A 15,238-nucleotide genomic window follows, 5' to 3' on the forward strand; every position below is an offset into this window, starting at 1 on the left:
AAATTTGGGTTTTTGTATATTGATATTCATATTAAAAACTTTTTTCTATTTATTTAAAAAGAAAATACAACTTTCTTATATATGGGTTGTGGAATTTCATTCACTAGCAAAAGAACTAGCTAATTTGCATATTGTTTTAAAAATTCATTTTAATATATTCCCTATTAGTTTTTTCAATTTTCTTATGGGATGATCATCTTTAATTAACTATTATGTGTAATTATATTCATGCAGATATTCTACATAATTTATACTTGCGTGCTATTTGCGTAAAAAGGTTATAGTAAACACAAACTTCTTTCTATATATCATTCAAACACAGTAATGCTTGAATATATGGTTAAGTGATAGTTTTGGTCACTTAGAACTGCTTTAAAGCTTAACCGCTCACTCATTTTAAATCAAATTTCAATCAATCTCAGCTATATTGTGAAAGAATTATTCAACTTTTGGTCAGTAAAACAAAAGTTCTGATGAATTTACTGGTGTTCAAAATCATAAAAATGTAAGGAGGTGAGCAACATTTTTCATGACTGGTTTTCATAGCAACCACACTGCTTCAGTGACTAGTGTTGCTACCAATTCACTGCTCTTGCGAAAAGAGAAGTACCAAGTGAAACAGAGTGAATGAAAGGGAGATAATTGGGTGTATTTTATTGAAAGCAGACGAGTGCCGTACATTGTTATTACATAAGTGTATGTTATTTTTGTGGCAGCAAAAAAAAAAAAATAAGACTGCAATTAAATAAAAACGAGTCAATTTACAGGAAGCCCGGAAAAATCCTGGATTAAAATAGAAAAATGCGAGCATCAAAAGTAATATGGTTAAGCTTAAACATGGAAAAGTAAAGGACTACTTGTTAAAACTGGAAACGAAAAGGACAAGATATTCTAGTAAAACATATAATAAATTTATAACTTAAAATATTGCAGCATTGAGAATTTCCACTTAAAATTCAATTTATAACATTATATAATCAATTTTTCCATGTTTAAACTTAACCATATTACTTTTCATGCTCGCATTTTTCTATTGTAATATATATGTATGCGTATATATATTTGTTTAAAAAATTTTTTCAACCAAACTCCTGTCAGTTTTTAGTCTACAGACATGAAACTTCATATATTGGGTATTCAGACCCATGCGAAACTTTATATTTGGGTTTTAGCCGGGGAAAATCGGTGCAAAAATGTGAAAATAAAAAAAAATGGAATTTTCTAGGTGATGGTTGAACGACGGCATTCGTATGCGTAACGTAATAGCTATTTGTTCATGTTTTAATTTTTAGCCTTGCAGCAAACATGTCTTCATAGTTCAGACATTAACATCAAAGGAAAAAGTAAATCATAAGCTAAACTTTTTGGTTTTGATTCTCGGTGGTGACACATGAGCCATTTTTTTTTTAAAGCTTATCAAATCATTAGTATATATTGGGTCCAATATAATACAATAATAAATACGAAATCTGCATTAATCAAAATATCATATTTAAGCATATTTTATGACCAGGCAATGCTAGGTGGCCTACTAGTATATATATATATATATATATATATATATATATATATATATATATATAAATAAATCAATAAATGCAATATTTTTTCATTTATCCTTACTATATTAACATCAAAACAATTTATGCTCATTTAATTTTATTGCACAAGTTTGAAGTACTGTATATATAGCAATTTGCTAACACTCCGATTTAGATTTTGCGAACTTGCATGTTTATTTTTTTAAACTGCTCTTAATCAATTAGGATTCTTTTAATTTGCAATTTTTATATATTATGCAATATTTTCATCGATAATAAAATATCTAAAAATTGCTAAGACGCTGAAACAAATAATACACTTTGATCTTAATCAAAAGCCCAAAGAATCATAAAAATTAATGTTTTTATGCTTTGGCAGTTTTATATCAATAAAAAATTAACGATTTAATTGATTATTTTATCACCTTTTAGTGGATGTGAGTAGTGTAGTTAAATTCTGTTGTTATAAAATCATCCCAGGAATTGCCTCAACCTTTTTTTTTTGTGGGGCAGAGTTAATGTAGTACTTGTCCTGTTGTCATTTTTCCAGGAATTACCTTCTCCCTTTTTTTTTTGAGGGGGGGGGAGGGGTTGATAGTTTACTATCTATTCTGTTGTCATGATATCATCCTACAAGACATTATCTCCTCTTTTTTTTGGGGGGGGGGGAGGATAGGGTAGTATTTATTAGGTATATTATCCTCTAGGTCACTACCTCCTCCTTTATGTTCATTTACTATGATATCATCTCCATAGCAAAAATATGCTACCAAAGAAAGAGAGAGAAAGAATAGTTTTACTAGCATATACACATATACACACAATCATTATATATGTATGCATATGACACGCATATACACACAAGTATTATATATGTATGCATATGACAAATATTTACATATATTTCACTTTTCGAAGTTTCAAAAAACATTTTTTAAATCAACTTTTCAGCAACGATACTTTTGTTTCTACTATTGAATATAAAACATGATACTATATTAATGGCATTAAGATTTATCTTTGGACAGTGAGTATTTTCATCTGTTAATGCAGATTTGATGGGTCTTTATATTATTTTTAATTTACTAGTTAATTTGAAGCATTCATTTTAAATGCTTGTGTGTGCGTAGGCAGGCATTGCATTTGATAATAATTTCATTCAAAACCAGTGATGAAATGTTATTTTTATAAAGTGTATAGATTGTTAACGGTCCGATGAGTATTTTTATAGAAACTAGATTTGCTTAGAAAACATAGATGTCAATAAATAAAAACAATGAAAATTAAATTTAAAAAGAAAATTAAATGATTTAAGATGTACAGAAACTTCTAAAAATACTTTCAATATACAAAATAATGTAGAATAAATTCAATAGAGCATAAGATAATTAAATGCGATAGAACATTTTTCTATTACATTTAATTCATATCTAAACGTCATTCTTCTTTATGACCTTACCTGTTCCAGCAGTGAATTTGACAGGTCGGTAGTGTGAATAAGTATAGGGTGTGTACGAATAATTCATGATAAAGAAATGATGGTCCAATTTGTAATAAAAACGTTCGGAGGGTTCGAATATAATAAAGAAAATTGTATGAGAAATTAAACTATGTAAATATAAACGTTTTTCCCCCTTTTTTTTTTTTGCTTCTGGTTAGATGATCATCAACGACTAAGTCGATGTGAATTCAACTGCCAACGTCAAAATAATCAACAATTGCAGGTGTAAAAAGATCAGTGACGTAACAAAATGGATTAGAGTAGATTTAGTATTTCTAAAATCAGTGAAGAAACAGTAAAGTGCAACGGATGTTATCTTACCCGCCATGGCGTTTTGCGTTTAACACCCAAACAGCAAAATAAATCCACAGGAGATTTGGGGATTTGACTCCTGTGATGATGTGTAATTATCGACAGCTACAGGTATTTGAATGATCATAATCCTGTTAATGAGAAAAAAAATGCGTAACACTCGTAAACACCTAGCTACTCAGCCCCAACCCCACACCCACATTTCTTACCACAGCTCATAAATTCCATTCAAGTTATTAAAAAGGTCAACTTAGCAAAGACGTGTCATATTATCTTCTCAGAAATTGTGGGAGGACAGTGGCGGAAAACACAAACTTTTCCCAGACGCATAAACACAGCTTATTATTAAGCTAATTGCAGTCTCACGATACAAACAGTTTTAAGTGATGCAAAAGTTGCACACTCTTCAACTGCATTTCCCATGAACTTGCATTACTAAAATCCAGTGGCAATTAGAAAGAATGTCAGGATAAGCAAAAGAAAGTATTATTTTAGAATTTTCCCTCTTCTTTATAGGTTTGAGAGTCTCATAACATACTTTTAGTTAAATTTGAATAGGAGCAAGCACACACTTGAGGACATTATTTTGTAACTTCGTAAAGTTAAAATGGAAACATTGGAAAACAGTAATGCTGTGAATTTTTTTTTATTATTAAATGAAAAATGAAAATCATGTTTATTTTATTTTATGAGACTTTCAGTGAAATTCACCCTAATCATAGAAGACTTTGTAATTTGTGATTTTTCTTTTCCTCATTTTGGTGGTGATGTTAAATCCAAAAGCTATCGCTCTACCCTCACCTGCTTTGTCGAGTGTATGGTATATATGTTCAGAGATTACAGTTAGCATATCTGCTGTGGAATGGGCTTGCCCAAATCCATATTGTTGGTCAGTCAGAAGTTTAGTAGCTGTAAGGTGATGGACTAGAGCTTGGTTAATTAACAACAAATATTTTGGCAAAAAGCGAGAGGAGGCTAATGGAGCGATAATTTAATGGGTCAGTTCTTTCACTAGAATTCTTGAAAACAGGTACCTCAGAAGCAGTTTTCCAGCAGAGAGAAAGCAAGATTCGTAAAGGCATTTGTTGTAGAAAAGTTTGGACAGAACTGGAGCAACCTCAGCAGAGCATTTTTTTAATAGCACAGCCGGGATGAGATCGGGTCCATATGCTTTTGAGGTGTCAAGGTTTTTGATGATGCACCATGAGAAGGGGTGATTTTCAGATCCTCTAGTGTGGTGTCTGTCTGCAACGGAAAGTCAAGGAGAGAGTGGTTTGCTAGGACCAATGTGGGGTTGGAGGCAAACCGACTGGCAAACATATTATCCTTCTCGGTTGCCGGGCAAACAACCTCATGATTAAAACATTTGTATTATTCCATTATTAAGAAAGAGCATCCTCACAGCAACATTGCAGAAGCAAGAATTTTTGTGTTAAGAAATTGGGGCAGGCATTAAATAAATGTCTATACACAAACACTGAAAGCAAGGTACCACTTTATAGGAATTAAAATATTTGTAAATAAACTTTACTTTTAATTATTATTTTTGAAAAGTTCAGCATTTAATTAAAAAAGTAGGTCAATATTTTGTCCAAAAGTTGGCTCTGAATTTGAATAATAAATGAAATAATACAACTTAAATTTAAATGAAAAGATATATAGATTAAATTTATAAATAAAATGTTGAAACATTCGTATCTTATAACTCAAGCAGACATCCTTGAATGACGATGTTTCTATGATAACCGACTTACTTTCTTACGAAGCATGACAACTATGCTCAATCAAGTTTCTATAATTAAGAAATAAGAACTGGTATGTGCTAACTGAAAGCAGCACAAGGGGAAAACTCATGCAGAAAGCGAGTAACTGCAGCTACAATGAATTTTTCCTTCTCATTTCTCATTAAAGAAACAAAACACCCTTGCATAACAAACAAAAGTGAAAACTAATATGTAATGTATATTAAGTCTGAGTTTAAAACAAAATTGTAGCGGACATTTTGTAATGTATATTGTAAAAATAATATGCTAAAAGAGACTAAACGTTTGTGTATTATTTGTAATCCGAAAACAACTTTATAAAGATTTTTATTAGCAGTGTGATTGCTAATGGGTATAATGATTGATATGAAGTGAGCAGATGAAGGGTGTGATATGAAAGAGTAGTCATAATTAGATTAATACCATATTTTCTTTATGGTGTTTTAGGGTCAAATGATTAGAACTTATTAGTGAAGAGGTTAGTTATGCATACTTTGATGCCAAACTTAACAAGACGATATTCCCTTATATTTTCAGCTTTTCTGGTTTCATTTCTTCATAACTTATTATTCCAAAACAAAACTGACAGTAATGAACTCCAGACTGTGTTATATATTAATGTCATTATTTGTATACTTAATCTTCAGCAAATTGAAACAATTCAGAATGTTAAGAATTCTGTATATAAATGAATATGTTTAGAAGACCAAAAACAATGCATTTTTTTTTTTTTATAAAAATAAATTTATTTGCTTAAATGAGATATATTTTGATGCTATACATTCTTATGTGGAAACCATCTGTTTTTTTTTTTTGTTTTTTTTCTGGTCCACATGGTGTAATTCTGCGCGTGACAGTGTTAGTCTATGGGTTGTGATAACGGTTTGATTTAAAAAAAAAAATGTAAAAAACTCATCAGCAGGGTATCACATTAGTTGTGAAAATTGAATAAATGAAAATTGTAACCTACATTTGAAGCATTGCATATTAATTGAAAATAAGATTAACGTTTATAAATGAATATGCTTAGAAAGCTCAAAACAATGCATTTTTTTTTTATATAAACAAATTTATTTGCTTAAACCAAATATTTCAATGCTATCCATCCTTGTCAATGAATGCATTGTTTTTGGCCTTCTAAACATATTCATTTATATACATTAATCTTATTTTCAATTAATATGCAATGCTTCACATGCAGGTTACAATTTTTATTAATTCAATTTGCACAGCTAATGCGACACCCTGTTGATGACAGTTTTTTACTTTTTTATTTTTTTAAATATCAAACTGTTATCAAGACCCACACCCTAACACTGTCGCTCACAGAATTACATTATGTGGACCTGAAAAGAAAAAAAAAAAAAAATACACTATTCGTTGAAAAGGATGGATAGCATCGAAATATCTGATTTAAGCAAATAAATTTGTTTATATAAAAAAAATGCATTGTTTTCAGCCTTCTAAACGTATTAACTTATATACGTCATTCTTATTTTCAATTAATATGCAATGCTTCAAGTGGAGGTTACAATTTTCATTAATTCAGAATGTTAGTTTTAATTTCTAAATGAGTAGAAACCTGGCCTAATAGTTAACTCAAGAGAAGTGTTCCTATCACTGAGGCTAGGGTTCAATCCTCTATATTCATTTGTTTCATTCTTTAATGATTTATAAATGTGAAATAGTTTTATTACTTAAGTCCAATTGTGTTTGCACAAAGTAAACAAGTTTATATTTATTTAAAAAAAAATATGACAAAATGTATATAAGTATTGGTTTGGTTTGTCCGATTATAAATCAACTCTTTTGAGGTTATTTTAGCTCAGAAATATAATACCTATTGTAAATGAGGAATTTTACACAATTAGATAAAAGTTGCTATTTTTATACCTTTCCTAAGAATATTAGTTCATAAACGACAATAGATCTGACAGGATTTGAGTTAGCTTAGCCGATTTCTGAGGGTGCAAAAATACTCATTAGGTCAGATACAAACACCACTACACATGAGAAGTAATTTTCACACTTTTTCATTGGCATTTTTGGATGATACTCAGCTTTATAAAAAATAACTTTTTTTCATGGTGTTTGCATTCATAAAAACGTTATTTCATGTATTATCAAATTTGTGGTCAAATGTTGTACCGTTCCAAGAGTGAAATGGCAGTTAACATCATATGATAGTTTGTGAATCGCACTGAAGTCACGCACTTACATTTGTCTTACATTATTTGTCTTTTCTTTTTTTTTTTCTTGCTTGAATTCATTTTGTGGACAAAGCACGCTCACACCTAGCATGATCTGGGATGTTCCCTCCTGTGGCATTACTCATCCAGAAAATTAAAACTCACAAGAGCCAAATCTTTATTTACTCTAAACAAGTATAAGAAAAAAGTCATTCAATATTTCACCTCTGTATTGCAGAGAAAGGAGAATGTGAAGCAGGATTGTTTGTTACCCAAACACTCTTGACATCACAGTGTAAAGAAGAGGAGACTATGCAAATACTATTGGTGAAAGGGAATGGTCTGAAACTATTGATCAAATAGTTTGTATTCAATGGATGGTTTATAACCATCCAATGAATGTTGTGTTTAGATAAGTTTTGAAGAGTTGTACCGATGATGCAGGTGTCATTTAGAGGTAACTAAATGAAGCAAAAATAAGTTTAACAAAAATACAAAAAAAAACTTAGAAAAAGAAAATTAAAGAAAATTAAAATATAGGAAAACAAAAGTATGCAAATATAAATTTCAGCTTAGGTAAAAAAAAAATAAATAAAAATTATATCTTATTTTAAATTAACAAAGTCATGGAATTTAAGAAAATATTTTGAAAACTTGATAACCATTAAAACAAGAAAAAATATGTACAACATATAGCTTCAGAAGAATTTATATAAAATAGAGTTTTAAATATTTATCAAAAAGATTGACAAGACAATTGAACTTCAACATATCATGGGGAGATGCTTGTCATGTGACCTTGTCATGTGCATTAACTGCACAGGTCATGAGCATCTAGTCATAGTCTCCCTAATTAGGGTTATTTGATTTCGATACTGACCATAGTGTTGATTATGTCATCTCAGTCAACAAAAGAATTTTTTTTCAAGCAAAGTCACGAATTAAAACAAGTAACATTATTTCATTTTGAGAAATTAAAATGATTCTTCTTTTCTCTACCGAATTAGTTGAAATCCGAATAGAATTGCTTCCAAGGAGCAACCTATGAGCTTAAATCCTGACTCTACTCTGAGATTGACAGAATCAATTCTATGATGAGCAAAGGCTACAGCCTGCTTGCTAGCTGAGCTCAAATGCTTTTCTTTTAAGAGAATTACTTTTTTCAAAATGGTAACTAATTTTATGGGTGGTCAAAGCCAGATATTTTTCCCAAAACGTTATTTGTAACATGCACGCATCATCACAAACAATAAACCATAATTACAAGGCAAGTGGCAAATATAGACAGTCGCACTACATTACTTTTCTGGTAAAGTATTATAATTGTCAAGTGAATTTGTCATATCACTTTGCCATAATTGGCTCTTATCTTGAGGAAACCCCTTGCTTTGATAAGCTTTTAGAACCACTTTCATTCCATATTTAAAATGAAGATTTACATCTGTTGCTAAGGTTGTTGGAAAAAAGGTTACATCATAGATTAAATCCAAAAATTCAGTTTCCAAAGCTAAGACACCAGAAGTGGACACGGTTAAGCTAAAATATGAATTAAATACCTTCTTGATGATCGAGTTAAATCCAAAAATTCAGCATCCAAAGTTAATATGCCGCTCCCCAACAGTAGCTAAAACTGATTGTGATTCCATAATACCTTCTCCTATTAAAGACTTTTCCAGCAGCAGTAAAGGCTTGCTCTATGACGATAACTCCAGCGTCACCAACCGTAGTAAATAGTAGCCACAACCGATACTAGTAGTCGTGACGTTTTTCACAGTTATAATCATTCTCTTACTTGTATGTAATGACTACCATCATTCAAACATCTACGAAAGTGTGATTTCTGTCATCTGTCTATGAAACTGTTGGAAGTTAAAATTCTTATGGATTTCAACTTTAAATGTTTCCAAACTTGATGTATGGCTCTGATACATTTTAATAATGGTAACCACAATGCATAATTTCAGTCTGATCAGGTAAATAGTTTATGAAACATCAACAGTTCCATGGCAAAATTTCAAGAATACTTCAATATGGAGGAATAAGATCAGCATAAGATTGTCCTACCTTACGATAAAATCAAGATAATTGGATACATTTAAAAATAATATTTCAAACTTACGTCTGATGGAAAGCTGACAATGATATTTCAAATATATTTCAGCATAACAGATCAACAAAAATGATTTTTCAAACTTAAGTTTAACAGTGCAATCAACATATACAGATGCTTGAATAAATCTAGAAACTCATTTCTTCCCACCATTATTTTTTTTCTTTTTTAACTTGTGTACGCAGCTCATAAAAATAAGCCTGAATAAAAGAAAGAATTTTAAAAGCCATTCAACTGCAAAAAGTTTGTAACGTACTTGCTAACACCCTTGCTAAATTCAGTATTTTTAAAGATTTCTTTATAACATTCAAACAATTTATGTATTCATTCTCAAAATAATGACAATAAACAAAAAAAAGAAGGAAGGGAATTAGGTTTGACATTTACAACAATAGTTCATGGTCGACATTTTTAATTCAATGAATGTTTTTAAAACAGCACATTAACCCTCTGTAATGTAAAAGGTTTCCAGTTTAATTCACTGAAGATAGTTTAGGTTTAATATCGTCTAAAATAAGCTAAATATTATAAATTTTTATATATATATATATATATATCTGTGGAAGTATTTTTTTTTTTCAATTATATTTCATATTTTATTTATATCAATCCTTTAATTTATGAAACTCAATATAATTACAAAGCATATAACAAATTAATGATAAAAGTCTCTGTTTCAAATTTCAAGATATTGACCATCTTACAAGGTACTTTTACTTCTGAGAAGTTAAGGGCAAAATAGATTTATTGATTAATGTAATAATTAAATGAATGATTATGAAGCAGGTGCTGTCAACAGCATACTTAAAGGAATAAATTGTAAGATGGTCAACATCTTGAAATTTGGAATATAGATTTTTGTCATTAATTTGTTATATATGTATATATACTTATATCACTCCAAATAAGGCATTTTGCCACATAGACATAAGGAACTACTGTGAATTAGAGGCATCCTAAGTGGGGAGTTATGCAGCAAAATGCTTGTTCACATTACATTTAAACTTTTTTATGTTGTCAGGGAAATGGGAAGAAAATTCCAAAGGCTAGCAATTTGGGGAAAAAAGCTAGTAGAGTAAAATGTCTTCTGGCATTTAAGGACTGCTACAATGAATGGGGTTGTATCTTGCTGCCTGACAGGTTGATCAGGGATATTTATGTAGAGAAGGAACTCGTGTACTACACTTGTCAGGGCACATTCCATTAAAGTATTTTGTATGTTGTTAATCCTCCTCCTCTCACAATATTCTTCCTCCTACTCTTAAACTCCCAATCTTCTTACTGGACTTAAATAAATAAATGTTCCTCTCATCTTTTTACTAGAGTTCTATACTGTTTTTTCTCCTTACAATAAATATATAAGTAAATATCTATTATACATGGATATACATATTTCATGTTCACTAAGAATCATCAGTGTGTCTTATATAACTATACCACTTATTGAAAGATTAGAACTCTGAACAGAGTTAACTCCAACATACTTATCTATTCAGTCACCATGGCAGCCATATTAGATGAGAGAGAAAAAACGTTATATTATATTTACAAACATTAAATCTTGGAAAGTGTTTGATCTGCCAGGGGAGAGAACTTATACAATATTGCTTAATTAGAAGCTTTTATATATATATAATAAATTCCACAGCCAAACAACGTCGCAGCTCACAAGAGCTATGACAATCAACCAACCGGAAGTCCAAGACTCGAGTTTCGCCCTCATTTGGGCTCATCAGTTCGGATGTGTCTAACTGATGAGCCCAAATGAGGGCGAAACTCGAGTCTTGGACTTCCGGTTCGTTGACTGTCATAGCTCTTGTGAGCTGTGATGTTGTTTGGCTGTGGAATTTATTATACAATCTCTCACATTCTGAAAATCATATATATACAGGGTGGGTCAAAATAAGGGTCCTATATATATATATGATTATATTTAAAGATAGGACCCTTATTTTGGCCCACCCTGTATATATATATATATATATATATATATAAAAAATCAACATTTGCATAGAAACAATTTGAAGACATTTTAATTTCAGTGTATTATTTAGAAAAACTAAATGATGTTGTAACAGGTTCAGATATGATTCCTTTAATTTGGTACACAACTTGATAATCAAAAAATATGAATAGAGGCAAAGTCGAGAGTGAGAAGTGTTTTACAAGTTATGGGGAGTTTGCAAGGTTTTTGATAATCACTAATGATTTTAGAAATAAAAAAAAGCGTACAAATCAATTTGAGTATAAATGCATTTAATCATGTACTCCAATCATTTAAAAAAGTTTAAAACTGAAAATTCAATTATGGATAAGTAACAGTTTGAATCTAATGAACTGCATACAAAGTATTATTTTTACGATTAGCAAAGAAACCCTGCATTGCCTGGTTTTATTCAAATTATCCATTTTTTTTTAAATCCCAGGCCTAACTAATAATACAACTTTTAAGAAAAACTATTTTATTTTTCAGTATAGTTTCTCACTATGTCAACACACTTATTTCACTGCTTCTCTAACAATTTATGGCCTTTTTTATCAAATGATCTAGCTTACACCTCAAAATACGCCTCAGTTTCCAACATTACTTGTTCATGGAGCCAAATCTCTTTTTCTGAAGTATTCTTTTGATGTCTGTAAACAAACAGTAGTTGCTGGAAACCATATCTGGAAAATAGAGTGAGTGTAGAAGATATTTGAAGACCAATTCAACTACTTTTGACATCACTGCAATCGATTTGTGACGTGGTGCATTGTCTTGGTGAAGTAGCATTTTTTTCTTATTCCTTTATTGCTGTTTTTTGGTGATTTCTTGCTTTACCAATGCACCAATAATGCTACAGAATGTCCACTCTTGATGATCCTTCCTTTCTCGAGTTCATTAAGAAAATACTTTGAACATATCAAAATGTGGAGGCCAAAACTTTGTCTGCAGATATTTGCATCTTTAGTCACGTGAGACAGTTTTCACTTGCTGCTGCATACTCATCCAACTGCTGTTTTGACTCCAGGGTGGTGGGTCCCTGTTTCATCCATTGTGTCACATATCGACACAAAAACTTATTTTCGTTCTGTTGAAATAGTTGCAAACAACATTCTACGTACACTTTTACAATTGCTTTTCATAAAAACATTTTGCGCAAAATGGTGAATAGATTACCTTCTGATATCTTCAACTCTTTTGATAGCTCATGCAATTTCAATTTATGACTTGAGCATTCAGCATCATTTGTGTCTGTACAACTGTTTAAAATCAGCATACCACCTTTTAACCATTGTTTCTAACAAAGTGTCAAAATATCACTTATCAAGTGATAGCCTTGTTTGAACAGTATTTTTCCCCATCAGAAAGCTATGCTTTATCAACACACGAAATGCAGATTGTTTTTCATGCTTTTGAAAATTAGCTTGAATTGCAATTAATAAACCGATTAAGCTATAATTTTGACACATGCTATTCAAAGGTTAGTACTTCTTTAAAAAAAAAAAAAAAAAAAAAAAAAATCATAATTTTTTTTAATTAATAGTGCTCGGGATCAATTCAGTGACATGAACACATACTTAAATGATTTTGTAATACTGATACATTTATAATATTATTTAAATGAGTTCACTACAACAAAATACGTATTGATGATTTTGAATTATTAACAAAATACCTTGAACATCCAAAAATATGGAGACCAAAACCTTGTCTGCTGATATTTGCATCTTAGTCATTTGAGACAGTTTCCACCTACTTTTATCCACTCAACTGACTATCAATTTAATTCCGAAGTAGGAATCACATATTAAATATTTACTTATTGATGCTCTAAGTTTTTATTATTTCGAAGTATTAGTAAAACAATAAAAATAAAAAATAAGACATCTTATATTTTTAGTTCTGACACAAATCATCTTTAACTTATAATGATTGAAAACAAAAAAAAAATGTCAAAACTGGTAAAATACTTTAAAGTTAACATTATACATTTGCAAAGATAATTTGTGGCACCTAAAAAAAAAAAACAAACAATCAAAGAACACATGAAAAAAGATGAAAAACTAAAACGATCAAATGAAAATTGATTTTGTTGAATCAAACGTGTTTGAAGTTGACAGTGTTGCCTTTTAAACGTTTTATGTTGTTTTTTTTTAACTGAAATTTTATAATAAATAATATTTTACTTACCATCTGAGCACTCCATTTCAGAATTCAAAGATTCCACTGGTTTGACAGATTTCACAAGTTGAACCGAAGATTTGTCTTCACTTAAATCTCCACTTGAAAGCTGATCAGTTACTTCAGCTTTGATTTGTTCTTTTTGCTTGACTGGAACCTGAGATTCTGACCAAGTGGTCTCTTTTTTTATTACAACTTCTGATTCCTCTTTGTTTCTTTGGCTCGCTTCAACTGTACCTTTCTCTTCCGCAACAACTGGAGCACTTGTCTCGATATGAAGCTCTGCCGGTTGTTCAGTGTTGTTGGAAAGAGAAACCTTACAGATATCTGGATTCTCTTCTTTTTTAGTTTCTGTTCTTTTTGAGAGTTCAGATAGAGTTTCCTGAGATTGTACTTCTTGCTCTTTGGAATTGGCCGCTGCTTCCTTGAGACTGAGCTCTTTCTTTTCCTGCTCTGATAATTGCTTTAAATTCTTTGATTTTGATTTCCTACAACCAGTACAACAAAACATTTTGGTTTAGAATTTGGAAAATCAGACAAATCAATTTGGGATAAAATATCAGTTTATAGAAAGAAGATTCTATATTAATAAAAGACAGAAGTCAGAAATAATGGAAGAATGGTTTTAGGTTTTATGATTATTTTTCTTAGATTTCAATTGGATTGATTTACGAGTGGGAAAAAATAGCTGAATGGGAAGACTTGGAATAAACACTGCAATAAAAGAATAATGGAATAAAAGAAACTTTCTTTTGCCAGAGAGAGAACTCAGAGAGTGTAAAATTATATGATAGATTTAATGAAAGGAAGAAACGAGTATATTACGTGGTGAATATCAGTTGCAAATCAGAATAGAAGATTAGCAAGTAAACCAACTCGTAAAACAAGTCGAAAAATAATCGTAGAGCAAATACGGAAATTACTAAAACTCAAAACAAAAGGTGAAAAGAACAATAAAGGAGACACAGAAAGAAAGCAAAAAAAAAAAAGTCTAGTTGGAAGAGAATAGATGTCTGAGAAGGAGGTGATCAGAGACAGGTCAAAAGGTCAACAAGAGATAATGAGGCCAAATAGAAACAAATGATTTGTCATAGGCTCAGAGATACTAAAACTGACACTTTCAGAAAAATAGAACTAAAAGACAAGCATAAATTATTTTTTAAAATATTGGTATTTTTTTGTAAAAGTACAACAATAAGAAAAATGTTATTTGATTATTTCAGTCTTGAAGTAAAATAACATCTGGTTGAATATTATTGCAATAAAATTTTAAAAACTGTAAGGTTAAGAAGTTTGTTAACTAATAACTCTGCGGAACAGCAAGTTATGTTGTTGAAATAATGGCTTATTATGTGAAGTTTGTTACACTTGGTGAACATCCACTCCTAGATGGCGCATGAGTCAACAACTAAGTATTTTTAGTAACTAAAACTAAATTAAGAGAATTCTGGCTAAGTAAGTAAACACTTTGATCAGAGATGAGGTTCAAAACTGGTTTGGGTGAGCAAGAACAATAAAGCAGGGGCATGTGATAAATAATTGAAATTAAGAAAAATCCTACAAAAAGCTGTTTTTCTTGATAATGAAAAAAACATTGAATTAAAATTAATTTTGTTTTGTTTGTTAAATTTTGATTGAATTTGATGAAACTTTTATA

At 30.4% G+C, this 15,238-nt stretch overlaps 1 protein-coding gene and 1 long non-coding RNA gene across 9 annotated transcripts in view; one reads left to right on the plus strand and one right to left on the minus strand.

Annotated features, from left to right (window-relative positions):
• LOC145279608 (adenylyl cyclase-associated protein 1-like) overlaps positions 1-15,238 on the minus strand; it is a 169,397-nt gene that overhangs the window by 103,876 nt on the left and 50,283 nt on the right. For 6 of the 8 annotated variants that reach the window (XM_080130789.1, XM_080130792.1, XM_080130788.1 and 3 more), the window contains exon 2: positions 13,591-14,069. The exons of 1 other annotated variant lie outside the window; for it this stretch is intronic. In XM_080130789.1, the coding sequence (XP_079986915.1) occupies positions 13,591-13,606 (16 nt within the window). In that variant the 5' untranslated portion in view covers positions 13,607-14,069. Of the gene's footprint in view, positions 1-3,363; positions 3,481-13,590; positions 14,070-15,238 lie in introns of those variants that run through there. One more of the 8 variants, XM_080130794.1, reaches the window with a different exon arrangement.
• The window catches only part of LOC145279609 (uncharacterized), a 72,533-nt gene that overhangs the window by 643 nt on the left and 56,652 nt on the right, over positions 1-15,238 (plus strand). The window lies entirely within an intron of this gene.

Source organism: Euprymna scolopes, chromosome 7 (genome assembly GCF_053919585.1).
Source record: "Euprymna scolopes isolate OS-2025 chromosome 7, ASM5391958v1, whole genome shotgun sequence".
Classification (NCBI taxonomy): Eukaryota; Metazoa; Mollusca; class Cephalopoda; order Sepiida; family Sepiolidae; genus Euprymna; species Euprymna scolopes.